This window comes from Mustelus asterias, chromosome 27, assembly GCF_964213995.1.
Source record: "Mustelus asterias chromosome 27, sMusAst1.hap1.1, whole genome shotgun sequence".
Lineage (NCBI taxonomy): Eukaryota > Metazoa > Chordata > Chondrichthyes > Carcharhiniformes > Triakidae > Mustelus > Mustelus asterias.
This window is the reverse complement of record NC_135827.1, coordinates 32,276,764-32,299,285: the sequence shown is the minus strand read 5'-3', so window position 1 is coordinate 32,299,285 and position 22,522 is coordinate 32,276,764. Positions and strand designations below refer to the sequence as shown.

General features: G+C 46.7%; 1 protein-coding gene across 1 annotated transcript in view; it reads left to right on the top strand.

The window, feature by feature from the left end:
* Positions 1 to 22,522, top strand: part of nfkbid (nuclear factor of kappa light polypeptide gene enhancer in B-cells inhibitor, delta) — a 159,083-nt gene that overhangs the window by 127,876 nt on the left and 8,685 nt on the right. The window contains exons 9-12 of the mRNA XM_078199151.1: positions 315 to 461; positions 9,703 to 9,754; positions 20,046 to 20,215; positions 21,272 to 21,388. Coding sequence (XP_078055277.1) covers positions 315 to 461; positions 9,703 to 9,754; positions 20,046 to 20,215; positions 21,272 to 21,388 — 486 coding nt within the window. The remainder of the gene's footprint in view (positions 1 to 314; positions 462 to 9,702; positions 9,755 to 20,045; positions 20,216 to 21,271; positions 21,389 to 22,522) is intronic.

Here is a 22,522-nt window from a genome sequence, read left to right as displayed (position 1 = left end):
CTGGCAAGCATTTATTGCCCACCCCTAGTCGCCCTTGGCTTGCAAGGCCATTTCAGAGGGCGGTTGAGAGTCAACCACATTGCTGTGGCTCTGAAGTCTTAACTGCCTTCTGAAATGAACGAGCAAACCATGCAGTTCTCAATGGCAATGAGCAATGGGCAACAAATGCTGACCTTTGCCAGCGATGCCCACATTCCCTGGACAAATATAAAAGAATGGAATGATGGAGCATTTAAAGCGTTGAATGCCCAGCTCCTGTTCCTTTAATCTCAGCACTGGCTGCAGAGCTAATGATATTTTTATGTTATTCATAGACACCCCTGTTGGTTGCTGTGGTCGCAAACCAGCCTTTGATTGTACGAGACCTGATTATGTTCGGTGCTGACCTGAATGCGGTTGATGACAAAGGACAAACCTTTTTACATCTGGCTGCTACGTACGGCCACTTGAGTATCATTCAGGTAAGCAAGGCTGTTACTCCTTCTATGCTCATAATGAAAGTTACTCGAATATCTTCATCATTTATTGCACTTAAATAATGTATTTAAATAGGAACACAAATTGTGTCTACTTGAAACCATCCCAAATGTATTCATGCAGTTTCTGCTTCCCGTACACAGCAGTGTATCACACACAGGCACACATAGTGTTAAAAAGAAAAGTTGCAATCACTGGAAATCTGAACTAGAAACAGAAATTCCTCGGCTTGAATGGCAGGTCCTGTAGCATCTGCAAGTATAAACATCAACCGTCAGTGTGTTCCAGGTTTTCCCCACCTGTCAGTGAGAAACATCAGTGTGGATCAAACATACACCCAGGTGAAATCTGGGCTGATGTTATGCCAGATGTGTCAGTGTATGGACAGTAATGTGATCAGCTGGCTCCTCTGTTTGTGAATATGCAAAACTGATGGACAGGAAAAGACAAGTTGGTCCATCGCGTCTGTACCAGGGCTTTGAGTCTGAACTCTCTGTTACAAACCCTTTTCGTCCCACCCCCCTCCGCTCACAAACACCTTCAATCCCCACCCTCTCTGTCACCTATCCCCTCCATTCCCAACCCCCTCCATCTCCCCACCCCCTCCATCTCCATTCCCACCCCCTCCATCTCCATCCCCACCCCCTCCATCTCCATCCCCACCCCCTCCATCTCCATCCCCAGCCCCTCCAAGTCCATCCCTTCCCCCTCCATCTCCATCCCCACCCCCTCCATCTCCATCCCCACGCCCTCCATCCCCACACTGTGTCAACATGTTCCCAAGATCTTTACAGCAAATAAAGTATGATTCTCATTGTAGCCACTTGTAACGTAGGGTACCAACATTTCTCAGTATTTGACAGTACTGGAGCAGGCCAAATCACACCAAGTTCACGGAGGAATTAGCTCAAACCTATCAGTATCCTTGCTATTTTGCATAAAACACAGAGCATTAAAGAATTATCCCTCTTGTATTTTTTGTGTATTTTATGTGAATTGAGCCAGTTTGTTGATGGAGTGTTACCTCACTGCAATAGAGTATTTATGGGGCTCTGTAAAGACAGTGATGGTACATATGACACTACAGTGCTGAAGCAAGGCTTCTAGGTTCTGACTCTCATGTCATGTTTTCACTTAAGTCGATATTGGCTAACAAAACGTATCCTCTCAGTCAAAGAGAATACACAAAATGTCGATAGGAATGTCAGTGATGCTGACCCTCTGAGAATATCCAGATCAGAACCTTGGGAATTATGGATAATACATCCAAATATCTCAAAGTTCCAGTGAAGCCATAAGAAACTTGAGGGAACCCAGAACTTGGTGGAATGGAAGGTTCACTGAAGTAAATTTCCTAGATGCATCCTAGAAACTCCTCAATGGCGGCACGGTGACATAGTGGTTAGCACTGCTGTGCCTGTACTGTTCTTTGTTCTTTGCTGCCTCAGCGCCAGGGACACAGGCTCGATTCTGGCCTCGGGTGACTGTCTGTGCGGAGTTTGCAAATTCTCCCCACGTCTGCGTGGGTTTCCTCCCACACTCCAAAGATGTGCCGGTTAGGTGGATTGGCCGTGCTAAATTGCCCCTTAGTGTCAGGGGGAATTTGCAGGGTGAATACGTGGGGTTGTGGAGATAGGCCCTGGATGGGATTGATGTCGGTGTAGGTTTGATGGGCTGAATGGCCTCCTGACTGTGGAGGTTCTATGATTCTGTGATTCGTTCCAACAAGTAAAAAATTGGATGGAGGCAAAGTTAGTCGGAGGAGGATTAAACAATAAAACGCAAAACCAGGTGACCCAGTCTGTCCCACTTCTCTGTCTGTCTAACTCAGCCATATATTTTAATGATATATTCTAACACATTGGCACAGAAAGGATTAGAATCAATCTATTCTTCACAGAACTCAGATTATGAGGATATTTGCATAATGACTGATTGAAAGGATCCGTACTGTAAATACTCTGAGGCTACCTGGAATTGCAATTGCAACAGATCTTCCTGAATTGGCTGCCAAACGATAGTTTTTTTTAAACTCCTGCTTCCAACAATGTTTTGGAGCCTCCTGCCATTGTTTCAATGGTTAGGAGAAATTGGTTTTAAATTGGTTTACTCGACGTTTGCCAGAAATTTAAAAACTCCAGGGCAAAAATCAGACTCCGGTGATGAAAAGAACAGGGGTTCTTTTCAGAGGTCGGAAAAGGTTTTTAATCTTTATACAAAGTGGTTCATTGTTCTGATCGTTAGCTGTCCTGAACAGAGTTTATTTATTAGGGTCACAAGTAGGCTGATATTAACACTGCACTGAAGTTACTGTAAAAATCCCTGAATCGCCACACTCCGGTGCCTGTTCGGGCACACTGAGGGAGAACTTAGCACGTCCAATCCACCTAACCAGCACATCTTTCAGACTGTGGGAGGAAACCCACGTAGACATGGGGAAGAACGTGCAGACTCCGCACAGACAGTGACCCAAGCCGGGAATCGAACCCAGGTCTCTGGCACTGTGAGGCAGCAGTGCTAACCACTGTGCCACCGTGCCGCCCCTATCATCTAGTGCAGAAAGGTAAGCGCCTGGCCTGGTCTTAAAGCAGATAGACTGTGGGATATGCTGGGAAAGTGAGCCGTGTGTTCATGCACCTGACGCCCAAAACCAGAACCATTTTCTTTTCAGGCTGCCAGGCAATAAAGATGGCAAGCTGCCACTGCCAAGATGGGCCCAGGTTGAAAGTTTGCCAATTGGCACAAAATGGGAAGAAAATACAGAGTTGCCAAAAGGGCAAGCTGGCAGAGGACCGTTGTAGGGATAGAAACTAGCCAGTCAGGGCATTGGGAGGAGGGCCGCAGGAAGTCCAGGAGCTGGCCAGTAGTTCACCAGATTGATTGCAGGGATGAAAGGACTGTCGTGTGAGGAGTAGCTTGGGCTTGTACTCACTGGAGTTGAATGAGGGGCGGTCTGATCGAGGTATATAAAATGCTCAAGGGGATTGATAAGGAGGACAGATATTCCTCTCCTTGTGGGACAGTATAGAACAAGTGGTGATAGATATAGTGAGAGGAGGTAGGTTCAAAACTCAGATGTGGAGAAACTACTTCTCTGAGAGGGTTCTGAGTCTGTGGAACTCACTCCCGCAGGGTGCAGTGGAGGCAGAATCAACCAACAGAATCAAGAAAGAGATAGATATGTTTCTGATGGAAAGCGGGATTCAAGGGCAATGGGGAGCAGGCAGGAAAGTGGAGTTGAGACCAAGATAAGATCAGCCATGATCATGTTAAATGCTGGAGCTCAAAGGACTGAATTGCCCACTCCCACTCCTAATTCCAATGTCCCTATATGTTGGGATGAATTTACTCCAAGCACCAGATTCCTTCCTGCCCCTGTCCCCCCATCACCACCACTCACTTCTCTTCCGGCCTTTCTGGAGTGGTGTCCAGCAATCCCTGAAAAGGCCACATGGTATAAGTGCAGGGGCAGGACTTGCAGGGGTGCCATGCACCTTAACTTTCAAATTGCACTGGAGCCTGATGCAGAAGGTGGGACCCCGGACTGGGTGGAGCACCAAGTGGGTGCTAGTGCCCCGGGAGCACCCTGACTCAGGGCTTCCCAGGTAAGAAGAGAGGGACAAGAACAAAATTTGCTTTTATATCGGACTTCCCACTCCCCCAGGACATCCCAAAACACTTTACAGCCAATGAAATGTAATGGCTGTTGTGATGTGGGAAAGAAGATTATTTGTGCACAGCAAGCTCCCACAAACAGCAATGGGGAAAATGCCCAGACAATCTGCTTCTTGTGACATTGGTTGAGTTTAAAGTTTATTTGTTCACATCACAAGCAGGCTTACATTAACACTGCAATGAAGTTACTGTGAAAATCCCCTAGTCGCCACACTCTGGCGCCTGCTCTGGTACACTGAGGGAGAATTTAGCATGGCCAATCCACCTAATCAGCAGGTCTTTCTGACTGTGGGAGGAAACCCACGCAGACACGGGGAGAACATGCAGACTCCGCACAGACAGTGACCCAAGCCAGGAATCGAACCCAGGTCCCTGGCGCTGTGAGGCAGCAGTGCTAACCACTGTGCCGCCCCATGGATAACTATTAGCAGGGGCAGCAGGGGTAAATCTCCTGCTCTTTTTTGAAAGCTGAGAGGGCAGGTAGGGGGACTGAACTGGCACCTCTGACCGTGTAGCACTCAGCCATGTGGTCAAGCTTCAGGAGTGGGACTTGAACCCACAACATTCTGAGGATGGGGGTGCTACCAACTGAGCCAGGGGCACAAGGCTGGTGGAGGGGGGGGGGGGGGTGCAGAGGGGACTGTTTTCTTTTATTCTTATGTTTCTTTCCAGTGATCCCTTGCCAGGCTATTTTCGCAAGAAGTTAGAAACACGGGTGCAGAATTCCATGTTCCCAATTTTCATACCTGAACCAACATTTGATATTCACAATAAGCAGGGATTGTAAGAATAGGCACCGTGTGTTTGAGGCGGGCAGGATGTCTCGCAGAATGTTTGTCTTAGGGGTGGAGTTTTGTACAGGCTTGTACATTACATTCCTAGGGAGATATCTGCAAGTTCGCACCAGTGTTTGATGTGGCAACATCCTGTCACATGATCCAAAGTTAAATATTAGAATAAAAGTTTGGGGCTTTCATGCTGGTAGTATTTATGTTCTTGCCGTGACATTTGCTTTTTGTTGTTCAAGTTGCATTTTCCTTTCCTGAAAGTGCAGAATCAATGTGGGGCACAGGTCCATTATCATAGAATCCCTACAATGGAGAAGGAAGCCATTTGGTGCATCGAGTCTACACCGACTCTCTGACAGAGCATCTTACTCAGTAACCTCCCCTCCCCGCCCCTATCCCTGTAGCCCCTGTGCATTTCCCATGGCTAATCCCCCTAACCTACACATCTTTGGACTGTGGGAGGAAACCCACGCAGACAGGGGGAAAACGTGCAAACTCCACACAGACAGTGACCCAAGCCAGGAATTGAACCCGGGTCCCTGGCGCTGTGAGGCAGCAGGGCTAACCACTGAGCCACCGTGCCGTCCATTGGTAACAGCTGTCCCCCAGGTATCTCAAGTGACCCTAACTTCGATCAGAGCAAAATACTGGATGCTGGAATCTGAAACAAAAACAGAAAATTGCTTGAAAAATTCAGGAGATCTAGAGTGGGGGATATTCTAGGTTTTGAGGGTACAGATTGTGGTTGAGTACAATTCTGCTGCAACTGATGGCCCAGAGCACCTTATGGTTGCCCAGTCTTGAGTTGCTAGACCTGTTCAAAATCTATTCCACTTGTCACAGTGGTAGTGCCACACAGCATGATGGAATAGATCCTCAATGTGAAGACGGGACTTCATGTCCATCAGCACTGTGTGGTGGCCACTTCATCTGTGGCAGGCAGCTTGGTGAGTACGGTTTTCCCTCACCACCCAGTCCAGCAGTTATGTCCTTTAGGACTCACCCAGCTTAGTTTGTAGAGGTGCTACTGATGATGGACATTGAAGTCTCCCACCCAGGGTATACCCTCAGCGCTTCCTCCGAATGGTGTTGTAAAATGGATGAGTAATGATTCATCAGCTGAAGGCGGGTGCCCATGTTCAACCTGATACCATGATACTTCATGGGGCCTGGAGTTGATCTTGAAGCTCCCTCCCGGCTATACACCATTGAGCCACCGCCTTAGCCTGTGGGATGGTGAGGGTGGTATCTGCGACATTATCTGTAAGATATGGCTCCCATTAATATGACCATATCAGACTGTTGCTAATCTGTAGGACACCTCTCCCAATTTTGGCACTGGCCCCCATTGTTAGTTAGGATGTCTGAGTTTGCCAGTGGCCTTTTCGGTGCGAGTGGCCAATCCTTTTAGACATTTGATACAATTGAGTAACTTGTTAGGCCATTTCAGAGGGAATTTAAGTGTCACTTTGTTGCAGACCTGGAGTCACATGTCCACATAAGGACAGCAGATTTCCTTTCCTAAAGGGCATTAGTGTGGGTTTTTGGGACAGTCTGACAACCCTGGTCAGCATTAGGCTTTTAATTCAAATGTCACCATCTGCCGTGGTGGGATTCGAACCTGTGTCCCTACACCTGGATCTCTCATTTACTAATCCAATGACAGCACCACTGCCTCCCCTGTGCACGTGACCAATGATGTGGAGATGCAGGCATTGGACTGGGATAATCACAGTAAGAAATCTCACAACACCAGGTTAGAGTCCAACAGGTTTATTTGGTAGCACAAGCTTTCAGAGCGCCACCCCTTCTTCACCTGAAGAAGGAGTGGCACTCTGAAAGCTTGTGCTACCAAATAAACCTGTTGGACTTTAACCTGGTGTTGTGAGACTTCTTACCATGTGACCAATGACAGTGACGTCAGAATGGAAAGAGTTTAAATGGAGATCTACCGAGTTTGGGATCTTGCTTGAAGACAGGACAGAGGTGGCCAACATGATCTACATTGGGATCTCACTAACTTCCACGCCATGAACTGTAAAGATGGATTAGTGGAATGCGTGTAATTTGCTATATCACACATAAGAAATGTTAGAGGCCTGGGCAGTCATACGAGAGGAAGTAAAGGGAAATGTTACATGTACTACTTTTGTATGGGTTAGTCCCAGCATTCTTGGCTAAGGAAAAGGAGGTCGCTGGCGACCTGAGCATATTTTCAATTCGACAACCCCTCTGGAAGAAATTAACTGATGGCAATGTTGGACTCAGCTGTGTCGCCACCCATGTTTGAACATCTTGCGCGCCTGCACTCACTGCCAAGTTTCCCATAGGGCTAATGTCCTTTGGATTACGTAATGGGAGGTGACCAGTGCTCGTGGAACCCAACTTGGACAATGAATCCAAGATCAGAGCAAAGAGACAAACTGTCTTACATAGACAGTCATGTCACCTCATCTTCTCACGGTCTCTTTCTCTCTTCAGTTTCTCCCTTTTTTTTATTTTTCTCTGTCGCCTTTTGGGATTTGAGAGATTTTTTCTCCCAACTCAGCAAAAGAGACAAAATATTAATATGGAGGCAGAACCTGCCACAGCAGCGACAAAACACCTCGAACAAAACTAGATGGCTCACAGTTTAAGTAAAGAACCTTCACTGTTGGTATGAGCAGTTTAGCCTTCACAGTGTTACCAGACCTGTCTGGCCGATATGTGACTCCAGAGCCACAGCAATGTGGTTGACTCTCAACTGCCCTCTGAAATGGCCTCGCAAGCCACTCAGTCGTAATAATCGCCACAAAGTCTCAACAAAGAAATGAAAGACGCAAATGAAGACGAACAACCTGGCATCGACCAAGGCACCGGGAAGGACAATGATAAAACAAACAGCCCTGTCCACCCTGAAAAGTCCTCCTCACTAACATCTAGGGGCCAGTACCAAAATTGGGAGAGCTGTCTCACAGACGAGTCAAGCAACAGCCTGACATTGTCATTCTCACGGAATCATACCTTACAGATAACACCCCAGACACCACCATTACCATCCCTGGATATGTCCTGTCCCACTGGCAGGACAGACCCAGCAGAGGTGGCAGCACAGTGGTGTATAGTCAGGAGGGAGTTGCCCTGGGGGTCCTCAACATCAACTCCGGACCCCATGAAGTCCCATGGCTTCAGGTTAAACATGGGCAAGGGAACTTCTTACTGGTTACCACGTACTGTCCTCCTTCGGCTGATGAATCAGTATTCCTCCATGTTGAACACTTGGAGGAAGCACTGAGGGTGGCAAGGGCGCAAAATGTACTCTGGGTGGGGGATTTCAATGTTCACCACCAAGAGTGGCTCGGCAACAGCACTACTGATCGAGCTGGTCGGGTCCTAGAGGAGATAACTGCTAGACTGGGTCTGCAGCAGGTGGTGAAGGAACCAACAAGAGGAAATAACTTACTTGACCTCATCCTTACCAATCTGCCGGCTGCAGATGCATCTGTCCATGACAGTATCGGTAAGAGTGACCACCGCACAGTCCTTGTGGAGACAAAGTCCCGCCTTCACGTTGAAGTTGTGCTGTGTGGCACTATCACCCTGCTAATGGGACAGACTTCGAACCAATCTAGCAACTCAAGACTGGGCATCCATGAGGCGCTGTGGGCCATCAACAGCAGCGGAATTGTACTCCAGCACAATCTACAACCTCATGGCCCGGCAAATCCCCCACTCAACCATTACCATCAAACCAGGGGATCAACCCTGGTTCAATGGAGAGTGCAGGAGGGCATGCCAGGAGCAGCACCAGGCATACCTAAAAATGTGGTGTCAACCTGGTGAAGCTACCAAACAGGACTACCTGCATGCCAAACGGCAAAAACCGCAAGTGATAGACAGAGCTAAGCGATCCCACAACCAACGGATCAGATCCAAGCTCTGCAGTCCTTCCACATCCTATTGTGAATGGTGGTGGACAATTAAACAACTCACTGGAGGAGGAGGCTTCACAAATATCCCCATCCTCAATGATGGAGGAGCCCAGCACATCAGTGCAAAAGATAAGGCTTAAGTATTCGCAACAATCTTCAGCCAGAAGTGCCGAGTGGATGATCCATTTTGGCCTCCTCCAGTGGTCCCCAGCATCTGAGATGCCAGTCTCCAGCCAACTCGATTCACTCCACGTAATATCAAGAAACGGTTGGAGACACTGGATACTGCAAAGACAATGGGCCCTGATAACATTCCGGCAATAGTACTGAAGACGTGTGCTCCAGAACTTGCTGCTCCCCTAGTCAAGTTCTTCCAGTACAGTTACAACACTGTGGAAAATTGCCCAGGTATGTCCTGTACACAAAATGCAGGACAAATCCAACCCGGCCAATTACCGCCCAATCAGTTCTTCTCTCGATCATCAGTAAAGTGATGGAAGGGGTCATCAACAGCGCTATCAAGCAGCACCTGCTCAGCAATAACCTGCTCAGTGACGCCCAGTTTGGGTTTCGCCAGGGTCACTCAGCTCCTGACCTCATTATATTACAAAATTGGAATAGAGTTTGACTGGGAGCTGATGTAGGTTAGCGCAAACAGGGATGATATAGTCCTGACGAGACAAGTTAAGACACAAACGTCAGTGTTTTGGACGACCTCAGGTTTACAGGGGGTAGAATGTGGGAGAGCAGCCAGGAGTGCATTGGAGTAGTCAAGTCAAATAGAATTCACAAAGAAATGTCTTTTGATGTATCAAATATGATTCTCAATAAAACTTGTCTGTTGTTTACAGATGGTCATAGCAGCTGGGGCCTTGGTGAACTTGGAAGCCAGGGATTTTGAAGGTATGTAATTTGTAGTCAATTGTGAATGAGCTACCTTTGTGTGACCTTTGTTGTGGATCTGTGAGACGTGAACCAGGTCAGAGTTGTCACCTGCCTATAAGGCAATAGAATAGTCCAGTTTTACAATGGGCTGCATGCAAATCTTTTGAACATAATCTTTGCAATGGTGGTCTGATTGTTATAATCTGTTTGTCTTTTCCATTCACTAGCCCAGATTTTCCAATATTGGTGTGACCTAGACCCAATCAGAGTGAGATTCTCCTCGGGTGCTAGCACAGGCCAGGCGATAGCTAGTTTGCAGCCTACCCAATGTCCTTTTCCATTGATGCTAAAATAGGCTTCCAATCCACTCTGAGCTATTCTGCATTAACGCCCCAAGGTCAGCTTCACACCCAAAGGATTTGGGCAGGTTTTGGGCAGACGGAAAGAGAAGTGGATCTTTTTTATACCCAAACTTTGAAGTTTAACTCATCAAGTGTGTAGCATCAGGTGCAGATTCACTAGATGGGGAGAACAAGGAGGTTAATCTTGACTTTCTGTGGTAGTGTCCCGCAGGTGATTGTGAATCAGAGCCAGTTTTACATCTCCCACAGTTTTTATTTTCAGTGACTTGCATTCCAGTGGCCATCACTGTCTTTAAGCTGTACAGCGTCAAGATCTACCCCCTAGTGGTGGGGATGGAAAAATGCATGTATTTGGCATGGGACCAATTAAAGGAGAATGTCAATATAGGGTGATTAAAAATTATGAAATCCTTGGCTGAGGCTGAAGGAAAAGAGAATAAAGAGGATGCAAGCAGAGCTGTAGGAAAATCAAACCCATAGATAAAGGCCAATGACAGAGGAATGAAGCAGGTGACCCCCTTGTCCAATGGCTTTGAAAGTGAAGATGGGACTACATGAGGACTGAGTCCCCGTGTAACATTCCATATCACCAGCCCCATAGTTCAACACTACAGCAATGCCTGCAAGTGCCATGCATCAGGCCACAGCTAACCATTAATATCACCGAATGTGCCAGCCTCTTGCTACATGGCTGGTATTCTTGTAGCAGATGTCACAGCTCTAGAAGCTCCGACTCTGACCCACTGCAGACCTGGACCCTGAATTTAAAAGAAAGTTAATTGTGGTCATTTGTGGGTAGTTGTGCCAGAGTCTGTAGAAATGTGGCCAAACAGAATATGGTGGCTGTTCATCATTCTGCAATTTTTCCCATCATGCAGTGCCACTGCGAGACACCTTTCAGGTAAAACAAGGTGTTTGTCAGGCTTTCGCCTATCTCAGTGGTGCTATTCAATCAGCTGTTACAGAGTCCTGGGTGGAATGCTCTTTCGGAGAGTCGATGCAGACTCAATGGGCTGGATGGCCTCTCTGTGCACCGTAGGGGTTCTATGGAACTGTCAGAGGAAGCATCCCTGCTTTGGCTTAATCCTCCTCTTCTTCTCAGACATGTCAGAAATAATATGTTGGAACTCTGAATTGAGGCTTGGATTTCTCACAAAGAGGTGAGACACAAGAATGTTGCCATTGCACCAAGGTGGACATGAAAACAGCAGTTCATTAATCACACATTTTACATGGATCACAGGTTTATCTGAGTGGAAATTTTAAACATTGGATTCCTGACCTTCCCGCTGTTCTGCTTCAGCAGAAAACCGAATCACTGCTTAATCGATCTTTGTCGGTGGAAAAGAGAATGCTGGTCAGAATGTCTGAGGAACTCTCCAATTTTTAAACACTCTGAATACAAGATTCCTATTCACCTGGCAAACAGGATATCTGAATGAGTTTTCATAAATAACATTAGTGGCATTTCATTTTCAATACTGTTACTTCTGTAGCTTATCATTAACTTCTGTGATGGATAAACAATCGTCTGTTTATCTTGGCCCCCTACCCACTACTCTTACAACCCACCCACCCCTACCCCCCACCCCCACCCCCACCCCCACCCCACTCACAGCTTAGTCTGGCCCCCACTGAAATCCCTGCCAGTTTACCTCCCTCCGCGCTCCCACCACCCATCCAGCTCCAGCAATGACCACCAGCAGGAACCGGATGCAATCCCGGCTTTGGCCACATCTCCCAGTGGCACTGCTGGGGACCAGGGAGCTGTCGGCCATTTGACCGACCTGCGCTCCTCAGGGGCGAGCTCTTCTCCCCAGATGGGGCACAAATTCCGCCCTGAGCCAATCTCCGTCCTGCCGAGCGTTAGAAAAGGGGCTGTAGGACAACCCGCCAAAGTGGGGGAGGTGTTCGCCACCGAATCTTTCGCTCTGGGGTGGGGGCTGGGGGCTGGACAGGAATCCCAGCACAACATAAAATCCTGCCACCTGATTCTGTAATGGGTCAGTTACAAATTGCTTCTTATAACCTGAAAAACAGCCCTTCAAATAACAACCGAATAAATTAAGTGTTGTAAAAACATAAGAACTGGGAGCAGGAGTAGACCATCTGGCCCCTCAAACCTGTTCCGCCATTCAATAAGATCATGGCTGATCTTTTTGTAGACTCGGCTCCACTTCCTTTACTCCTTTACTGTTCAAAAATGTATCTATCCTTGCCTTAAAAACATTCAATGAGGTAGCCTCAACTGCTTCACTGGGCAGGGAATTCCACAGATTCATAACCCTTTGGGTGAAGAAGTTCATCCTCAACTCAGTCCTAAATCTGCTCCTCATTATTTCGAGGCCATGCCCCCTAGTTCTTGTTTCACCCGCCAGTGGAAACAACTTCCCTGCTTATCTATTCCTTTCATAATCTTATGTGTTTCTATCAGATCTCCCCTCATTCTCCTGAATTCCAATGAGTATAGCCCCAGTCTACTCAGTCTCTCCTCATGAGCCAACCCTCTTAACTTCAGAATCAACCTAGTGAATCTCCTCTGCACCCCCTCCAGTGCCAGTATATCCTTTCTCAAGTAAGGAGACCAAAACTGTACACAGTACTTCAGGTGTGGCCTCACCAGCACCTTATACAGCTGCAACATAACCTCGCTGTTTATAAACTCCATCCCTCTAGCAATGAAGGACAAAATTCCATTTGCCTTCTTAATTACCTGCTGCACCTGCAAACCAACTCGTTGTGATTCTTGCACAAAGACACCCAGGTCCCTCTGCACAGCAGCATGCTGAAATTTTGTACCCTTTAAATAATAGTCCATCTTGCTGTTATTCCTACCAAAATGGATGACCTCACATCTACCAACATTGTGGTTTCTATGAAGTAAAATTTCCTCTTTAAGACTGCTCTAATTATCATAGTATACCTGGGTCGTTGGATAAGAGGGACTGAGAGTTCTTTGACAAGGTGCGGCCTGAGTTAGTTTGTGAATCACATGAAAGCACACCTGGCTCTGCCGGTAACGCTGATAGAAATCTACAAGTTGAAGTTAAAGTAACCCAGAGCTCACCTCAAGTTGTACAACCTAGTTCTGATCATTCGAAACAGCACATGGACGGCACAGTGGGTTAGCACTGCTGCCTCACAGCGCCAAGGACTCGGGTTCGATTCCCGGCTTGGGTCACTGTCTGTGTACATTCTCCTCGTGTCTGCGTGGGTTTCCTCCGTGTGCTCCGGTTTCCTTCCAAAGTCCAAAAGACGTGCTGGTTAGGTAGATTGGCCGTGGTAAATTGCCCTTTAGTGTCAGGGGGCTAGCAGGATAAATATGTGGGTCTATGGGGATAGGGATGGGTGGGATTGTGGACGGTGCAGATTTGGTGGGCTGAATGGCCTCCTTCTGCACTGTAGGGATTCTATGCTATGATCTATGATGTTGCTAAAGTAAAAATAATCGGCAATTTTAACAAAACAAAAGCACAAGAGGGTTTTTTTTTTAAATTCTGGATTTCAGTTTGAGGTCACTCCTTCAAACTAACTTCCTTATGCAAGGAACAGTACGTAAATTGTAGACTGTTCCACTATCAGTTTCTTTGTAATAGATTAAACTAACTTGTGCGTTACACGGGAAGGCAATTTGTAACATTCTACTGATATCGATAAGCATTTCCATGTACTCAGCGATAACTGCCAGGTTGGTGATTAGTTACCGAGAACAAAACAAAATCAAATCATGTGGGGGACAGTCATTTTTGCCAAGTCCACTCTGTGACTCGGACAGTTGTTTCACACCTCACTCGCTTTTATCTTATAATGCGCTCGTTAGTGCGGTGGAATGGAAATCGATTTCTGGCATCGGATCATAGAGCGAGAGCCAGACAAGATCGGTTGGGAGTGCTCTCCGAGATGTTGACTTTACTTGTCTCCAGACACTTGGAACATGTCCAGAGAGACTGTGGATAAAAGGTGGAGCTACAACTCTATACCATCGATTCGGAGAACCACCCTCCTCATTCAAGTGAAGCTCTCCTCTGGCAGTACAGCGTGGGCGGCACGGTGGCCCAGTGGTTAGCACTGCTGCCTCACAGCACCAGGGACCCGGGTTCAATTCAGGCCTCGGGTGGTTGTCTGTGTGGAGTCTGCATGTTCTCCCCGTGTCTGTGTGGGTTTCCTGCGGGTGCTCCAGTTTCCTCCTCCAGTCCAAAGACGTGTGGGTTAAGTGGACTGGCCATGCCAAATTGCCCCTTAGGAGCACTAGCTAGGGTAAATGAATGGGGTTATGGGGATAGGGTCTGTGGTCGGTGCAGATTCGATGGGCCGAACGGCCTCCTTCTGCACTGTAGGATTCTATTAGCACAGGAGTAGTCAGAGTTGGGAATGGGAGAAGTTTCCATTTCAGGCACACAATATTCACATTAAGTACCTCCAGATCAGGTAGAACCTGGATTCAATGCAACATTAGTTCTATTTTCCCAACCCTAACAATCTCTTTTATTTATTGTCAGTCACAGTAGGCTTACATTCACACTGCAATGAAGTTACTGTGAAAATCCCCTAGTCACCACACTCCGGCGCCTGTTTGGGTACACTGAGGGAGAATTTAGCATGGCCAATGGCTAACCAGCACACCCTTCAGACTGTGGGAGGAAACTGGAGCACCCGGAGGAAACCCACGCAAACAAGGGGAGAACATGCAGACTCCGCACAGACAGTGACCCAAGCCGGGAATCAAACCCGGGTCCCTGGTGCTGTGAGGCAGCAGTGCTAACCACTGTGCCACCGTGCCACTGTGCCTAAATCTAATCATCAAATCGACGCTATCTCACGGATCAGCTGTGGTTTAGAGTAACACTCTCGATTGTGAGTCATGAGGTTCTGGGATCAAATTCCACAACTGGGACTTGAGCATCCAAGTCTATACTGACTCCACCGTACAATACTGAGGTGCCATCTTTTGGACACGACATGAACCGAATATGACCCAGCTGCCTTCTTAGTAAAAGATCCTGCAGCACTATTTTGAATAAGAGTAGGAGTTCTCCCCAGTGTCCTGGCCAATATTTATCCCTCAACTAATATCACTTGGAAAAGATAATCTGGACATAGTTGTTTGTGGGAGCTTGCTGTGCATAAATAGGTTGCTGTGTTTCCTACCTTTCAACGGTGACTACACTTCACTGTGCCTTGGCATGTCCTAAATTCATGAAGAGCGCCATATAAATGCAAGTTCGTTCATCCAATTACAGAGATGCAGACTCCGTGGCTGGAATTTTATTGGCACACACGCCACAGAATTGGGGCAGGCGGAGCTCGCAGAACATCATTCTCCACTGGCCTCGGGCGGGAGCTTACAAGCCTCGGGTGGGCGAGGCGGTGAAATTCTGACACATACTCATGATTCACAGAGGGTGATTCACATTCACCTCCGGCCCACCCTTACCTATGTGAACAGCAATAGATTGGTAGGTATAGTGAGATGAAAATAGTGGTGCGCCGCTAACATGTTGTTCCCACTGGCATCTGGGTCCACATTGTTGGAGCTTCACCAGCATCTTCCAACCTCTACCACCTTGACGGACAAGGGCAGTAGACCCTTGTCCTTCAAGGTAGAGCACCATCAGTAATTACGCCTCCAAGACGCACACCATCCTGTCTGAGAACCATAATCACCATTCCTTCACTGTTGCTGACTCAAAATTCTGGAAATCCCGTCCCAGCAGCATTCTGGGTGTGCCTACACCTGGCAAGAACTATGGTTCAAGATGGTGGCTCACCACCAGCTTCTCAGGGCCAATTAGGAATGGCCAACAAATGCTGGCCAAGCCAGCCACGCCCACATCTCATGAAAGAATAGAAAAACTTAGCCCATGTAATTCAAGGTACTCAGTAGGGTCCTGAGGCAATTTGAATGTCAATGAGCATAGTGATAAAGTCTAAAATAACCTTACAGTGCATGTATGTGAATTCATGGAGTGTGGCCAATGAGATTGGTGCATTGCAGACATGGCTAATCATGTGGAAATATGATGTTGCGATGGAAACAGAGACCTGACTTAAAGAAGGGAAAGACTGGGTGTTAAATATCCCTGGAGTTAAATATTCCTGAATACAAGGGCAGCGCGGTGGCACAGTGGTTAGCACTGCTGCCTCACAGTGCTAGGGACCCGGGTTCAATTCCAGCCTCGGTGACTGCCTGTGTGGAGTTTGCACGTTCTCCCCGTGTCTGCGTGGGTTTCCTCCGGCTGCTCTGGTTTCCTCCCACAGTCCAAAGATGTGTGGGTTAGATTGATTGGTCACTGTAAATTGACCCGAATGTCAGGGGATTAGCGGGGTAAATATGTGGGGTTATGGGGATAGGGCCTGGGTGGGATTGTGGTCAGTGCAAATTCGATGGGCTGAATGGCCTCCTGCTGCACTGTAGGGATTCTATGGATTCTACAAGGTGTTCAGGAAAGATAGGAAAGGAAGAAAAAGGAGAAGACATGGCAGTATTGATTAAGGAAAACACTGCAGTGCTGGAGAGAGAGGCTGTTCCGGAGAGGTCAAGGCCGTGAAGGCACTAGCGACTGTGCAGAAAAAATTCTCGAGAATGATTCCAGCGATGAAGAATATCAGTTACGCAGGAAGATGGGAAATGTTGGGACTGTTCTTCTTGGGGAAGAAAAGGTCGAGGGGAGATTTGATAGACGTTTTCAAAATCATCAGATGTCGGATAGGATTGATGGGGAAAAGCTGTTTCCGTTGCTGGGAACAGATACCAGGTAACTTGCAAAAGAAGCAATGGCACCCTGAGGAAAATCTTCTCATGTAACAAGTGGTGATTAGAATCGGGAATGCACTGCCTAAGAGTGCGGTGGAGGCAGGGTCAGTTGAGGCCGGGTTGTGGGCCTGCTATCAGACCTCACAAATATGCTTTGCCCAGAATGTGGGTAAATGTTTCAACATTGTTCTTAAGAGGCTTCTCTATACCATCTCTAGATTCTCTTTTGACTGACCGTTCTAGAGCCAGAACAGGTTTGCAACTAAAGAAATATGATAGGCTTTTACTCAATCACGATTATAATAAGAACTCTGTAGGACTTCATCTCACCTCATATGTTCCCTCTCAGATACCTAGTCCAAATCAAAAAGGTTAGTGTCAAGGGGTGCTAGAGTATTGAAATATTATTGCTTCAAAATAGGCTATTGTTAATTCAGGTAGTGCAACAAGCTGATCTGTTATTTCCTTTGTTTTTGCTTCTGTTAATCTTGCTTCTCCCTCATAAACTTGATTTATAGTTTTTAGCCTGGTCTATCAGAGTGTCATTTAGAACATAGAACATAGAAAGCCACAGCACAAACAGGCCCTTCGGCCCACAAGTTGCGCCGATCACATCCCCACCTCTAGGCCTATCTATAGCCCTCAATCCCATTAAATCCCATGTACTCATCCAGAAGTCTCTTAAAAGACCCCAACGAGTTTGCCTCCACCACCACCGACGTCAGCCGATTCCACTCACCCACCACCCTCTGAGTGAAAAACTTACCCCTGACATCTCCTCTGTACCTACCCCCCAGCACCTTAAACCTGTGTCCTCTCGTAGCAACCATTTCAGCCCTTGGAAATAGCCTCTGAGAGTCTACCCTATCCAGACCTCTCAACATCTTGTAAACCTCTATCAGGTCACCTCTCATCCTTCGTCTCTCCAGGGAGAAGAGACCAAGCTCCCTCAACCTATCCTCATAAGGCATGCCCCCCAATCCAGGCAACATCCTTGTAAATCTCCTCTGCACCCTTTCAATGGCTTCAACATCTTTCCTGTAATGAGGTGACCAGAACTGCACGCAGTACTCCAAGTGGGGTCTAACCAGGGTCCTATAAAGCTGCAGCATTATCTCCCGACTCCTAAACTCAATCCCTCGATTAATGAAGGCCAGTACGCCGTACGCCTTCTTGACCGCATCCTCCACCTGCGAGGCCGATTTAAGAGTCCTATGGACCCGGACCCCAAGGTCCTTCTGATCCTCTACACTGCTAAGAATGGTACCCTTCATATTATACTGCTGCTTCATCCCATTGGATCTGCCAAAATGGATCACCACACACTTATCCGGGTTGAAGTCCATCTGCCACTTCTCCGCCCAGTCTTGCATTCTATCTATGTCTCGCTGCAACTTCTGACATCCCTCCAAACTATCCACAACACCACCTACCTTGGTGTCGTCAGCAAACTTACCAACCCATCCCTCCACTTCCTCATCCAGGTCATTTATGAAAATGACAAACAGCAAGCGTCCCAGAACAGATCCCTGGGGCATTCCACTGGTCACTGACCTCCATGCAGAGAAAGACCCCTCCACAGCCACTCTCTGCCTTCTGCAGGCAAGCCAGTTCTGGATCCACAAGGCAACAGCCCCTTGGATCCCATGCCCTCTCACTTTCTCAAGAAGTCTTGCATGGGGGACCTTATCGAACGCCTTGCTGAAGTCCATATAGACCACATCCACCGCTCTTCCTTCGTCAATGTGTTTGGTCACATTTTCAAAGAACTCAACCAGGCTCGTAAGGCACGACCTGCCCTTGACAAAGCCGTGCTGACTACTTTTGATCATACTAAACTTCTCTAGATGATCATAAATCCTGTCTCTCAGGATCCTCTCCATCAACTTACCAACCACTGAGGTTAGACTCACCGGTCGGTAATTTCCCGGGCTGTCCCTGTTCCCTTTCTTGAATATAGGGACCACATCTGCAATCCCCCAATCCTCCGGAACCTCTCCCGTCTCCATCGACGATGCAAAGATCATCGCCAAAGGCTCCGCAATCTCCTCCCTCGCCTCCCACAGTAACCTGGGGTACATCCCATCCGGTCCCGGCGACTTACCAACCTTGATGCCATTCAATAGTTCCAACACATCCTCTTTCTTTATGTCCACATGCTCGATCCTTTCTGTCCACCGCAAACCAGCAGTACAACCACCCAGATCCCTTTCCACCGTGAATACCGAGGTAAAGTATTCATTAAGCAGCTCCGCCATTTCTAACGGTTCCGCACAAACTTTTCCCCCTTCACCTTTTAAGGGTCCTATGCCTTCACATCTCATCCTTTTACTCTTGACATATTTGTAGAAAGCCTTGGGATTCTCCTTAATCTTACCCGCCAAGGCCTTCTCATGACCCCTTCTCGCTCTCCTAATTTCCTTCTTAAGCTCCTTCCTACATCCCGTATACTCCTCTAAATCCTTAACACCTCCTAGCTCTCTGAACCTTCTGTACGCCTCTCTTTTCTTATTCACCAGGTTCATCACAACCTTCGTGCACCACGGTTCCCGTACCCTACCAACACCCCCCTGTCTCATCGGAACGTTGTCAATGCTATCAAAGTAAGATAATGTTTCCCGTTTATGTCTCGATAGTAAATGGGCTCATTGTCCAGTGAGGCCTGTTACATCCGAGATTATTTTGCACGTAAGGTCACATTTCAGTTCCTTGGGTGTGTGGGACTTGTCTTGAGCGTGTCTGGTTCCGATCCAAGAATGTTCCAATAATCACGCTTTCCTTAGAAACGTACCCTTTTCCTAACTGTCCTTGTTCTCATAAACAACCTCCAACAATCGTGGTCTGTGTCTTAGCCAAACAACCAGCTGTCCTACTTCGAAATAACCGTGCGAATATCCCTCAAACAATCCTATGAAACATAAGATAACAAGAATCAGTGAACGAATGTGTCCTTACCTGAAATGACCCAAGGTCAACATTGACTCGACAAGGTTTCAAACTTGGCTGCCTAATTATTAATGATACAATGTTTATGTAGAAAACCTGAGGGAAGCCTTAATCAAAGCCTACAAAAGTACTTCTCCGACACAAAATCAGTTGTGTAATAAATAATTATTCAGAAGCAAAGAACAAAAACCATTTGTTGCTAGCCTGTCTGCCACCGGGTGATATTTTGATTTCCCTTGTGTTTCAGGACTTACTCCTCTGCATTGTGCCGTCATTTCTCATAACTCTGTCTTTCGGGAACTATACTATGATCATATCCTGGTGTCACAGAGGCAGGATGAGCTACAGTACAAAGCTGAACAACTGCAGTCCTGCATCAGGCTACTAATCGAAATGGGAGCCCTAATAACCAGCCAGGTAACTTGTTTCTCGAATCAAAGTACAGTTTGATTAACTTTCTCCGCAGTTCCTTCAAATAAGCGGGTGCGTTATTCCATTACTACTTATTTATATAAGAATGTTTTGCCCGAACACTTTTATTACTATATATTTCCACCAATGCCAGAAGCAAAAGGAATTTTCTTCCTGAGCTCAAGAGATAGGAGGAGTAGATGACTATAAGGCCCATTGAATCTGCCCTATCACTGAGCACGATCATCGTTGATCTTGGGCTGCAACGCCACTTTCCTGCGCACTCCTCATATCCCTTGGTTTGCTGAGAGACCAAAAAAAGTCTATCTCTGCCTTAAATGTTTATTTATTCTTAGTGTCACAAGTAGGCTTACATTAACACCACAATGAAGTTACTGTGAAAATCCCCAAGTCTGCCAAATTCCGGCACCTGTTCGGGTATACCAAGGAAGAATTTAGCATGGCCAATGAACCTAACCAGCACGTCTTTTGGACTATGGGAGGAAACCAGAGCACCCGGAGGAAGCCCACACTGACACGGGGACAACATGCAGACTCTGCACAGACAGTGACCCAAGCCGGGATCGAACCAGGATCCTGGCGCTGTGAGGCAGAAGTGCTAACCACTTTGCCACCGTACTGAAAGACCTGTCTCTGTGTGTAGACTCTATGGGTTTTATAAGCGATGCCTGGATAATTTCTGGGTTGTCTTCCTGCACCACAACTGTGCCATTTTTGAAATGTTAATGCCCTAATTGGACAGGAGGCAAGCTCAACACCCAGTGGGACAGAGTATTACCAGGGCGTGGGAGCTGCCTGCCAGTGGCATGGCTAAGGCAGACGGTAGCCATCATGGGGCCTGCCATCTGCCTTTCATCAGAGACAAATAATGGAGGGCCAGCAAACTCACCAAGCCCAAAAGTGGCCAAATGAAAGGTAAAGCGTACACCTGGATGCAAGTTCTGAGCTCCTGATACATTGCAAGTCCTATTTGGGTAAAGGCCTCACTGGCAGTTTTGGAATGCAAATGCATATTTTAACTGTTTTGCTTTATGTAAACAGGACGTGAAAAGCAATAAAACAGTGGCACACCTCACAGTTCAGGGAGGAAACCTCTTGCTGTTGGATTACTTTCTGAAGCTGAGTGGCACCAGGTCACCTGAATTTGTCAACATGAAGGTTTGTGATATTTGTTTAAGCATGCCTATTTGAAATAGATAAATCTATACTGTGCTCAGATTGACACAATAATATATGGGCTGGATGCTGAAACGGTTTAATATCTCAATTTAATTATACTGTTTCGGGAATACTTTCATTAACTGGCATAATTTTAGGAGTGAAGCATTATTTAGTGGGTGTTGAAGTCCTTGGAAGCCATTAAATTGCAACCCGGTTTCCTCCCATAATCCGAAAGACATGCCAGTTAGGTGCATTGGCCATTCTAAATTCTCCTTCAGTGTACCCGAATAGGCGCCGGAGTGTGGCAATGAGAGGATTTTCACCATAACTTCATTGCAGTGTTAATGTAAGCCCACTTGCGACACTAATAAATAAACTTTATAAATAAACCTTAAAACTGAGGGATATGGTATTTTTAACAGCTTTATTAATTTATGTCACTCTTTACTCTTCATCCAAAAGCATATCTCCATGTTCCAAATACTCACTGTCCTGTGAATTTCTGATACTTTCCACCTTAGTACGATTAGTATTTATTTTTATAACTCTCTTTTCCTTTTAATATGAATAAGGTAAAGAATAAAAAGGGAATGATTGCTCTAATCACTCAGTGGAGGAACATGGTAAAAGCTGCAAACCTCTTTTAGAGTGTAGGATATTGCTCATAGAAATTCTTCATAAATGTTTAGTTTAAAGTTTATTTATTTATTAGTCACAAGTAGGCTTACATTAACACTGCAATGAAGTTACTGTGAAAATCCCCTAGTTGCCACACTCCGGTGTCTGTTTGAGTACACTGAGGGAGAATTTAGCACGGCCAATGCACCTAACCAGCATGTCTTTGGACTGTGGGAGGAAACCGGAGCACCCAGAGGAAACCCACGCAGACACGGGGAGAACGTGCAGACTCCACACAGAGAGTGACTCAAGCTGGGAATCAAACCTGGGTCCCTGGCGCTGTGAGGCAGCAGTGCTGACCACTGTGCCACCATACTAAATTATTACTTATTTCTGTCATGTTGCTATAATGATGATACCATAGACTTATTTATTGTACAAAACCAATCACTCATAAGAGATTGGGTAAAAAAGGGTCCCTTGTGCTATGAGGCAGCAGTGTTAACCACTGTG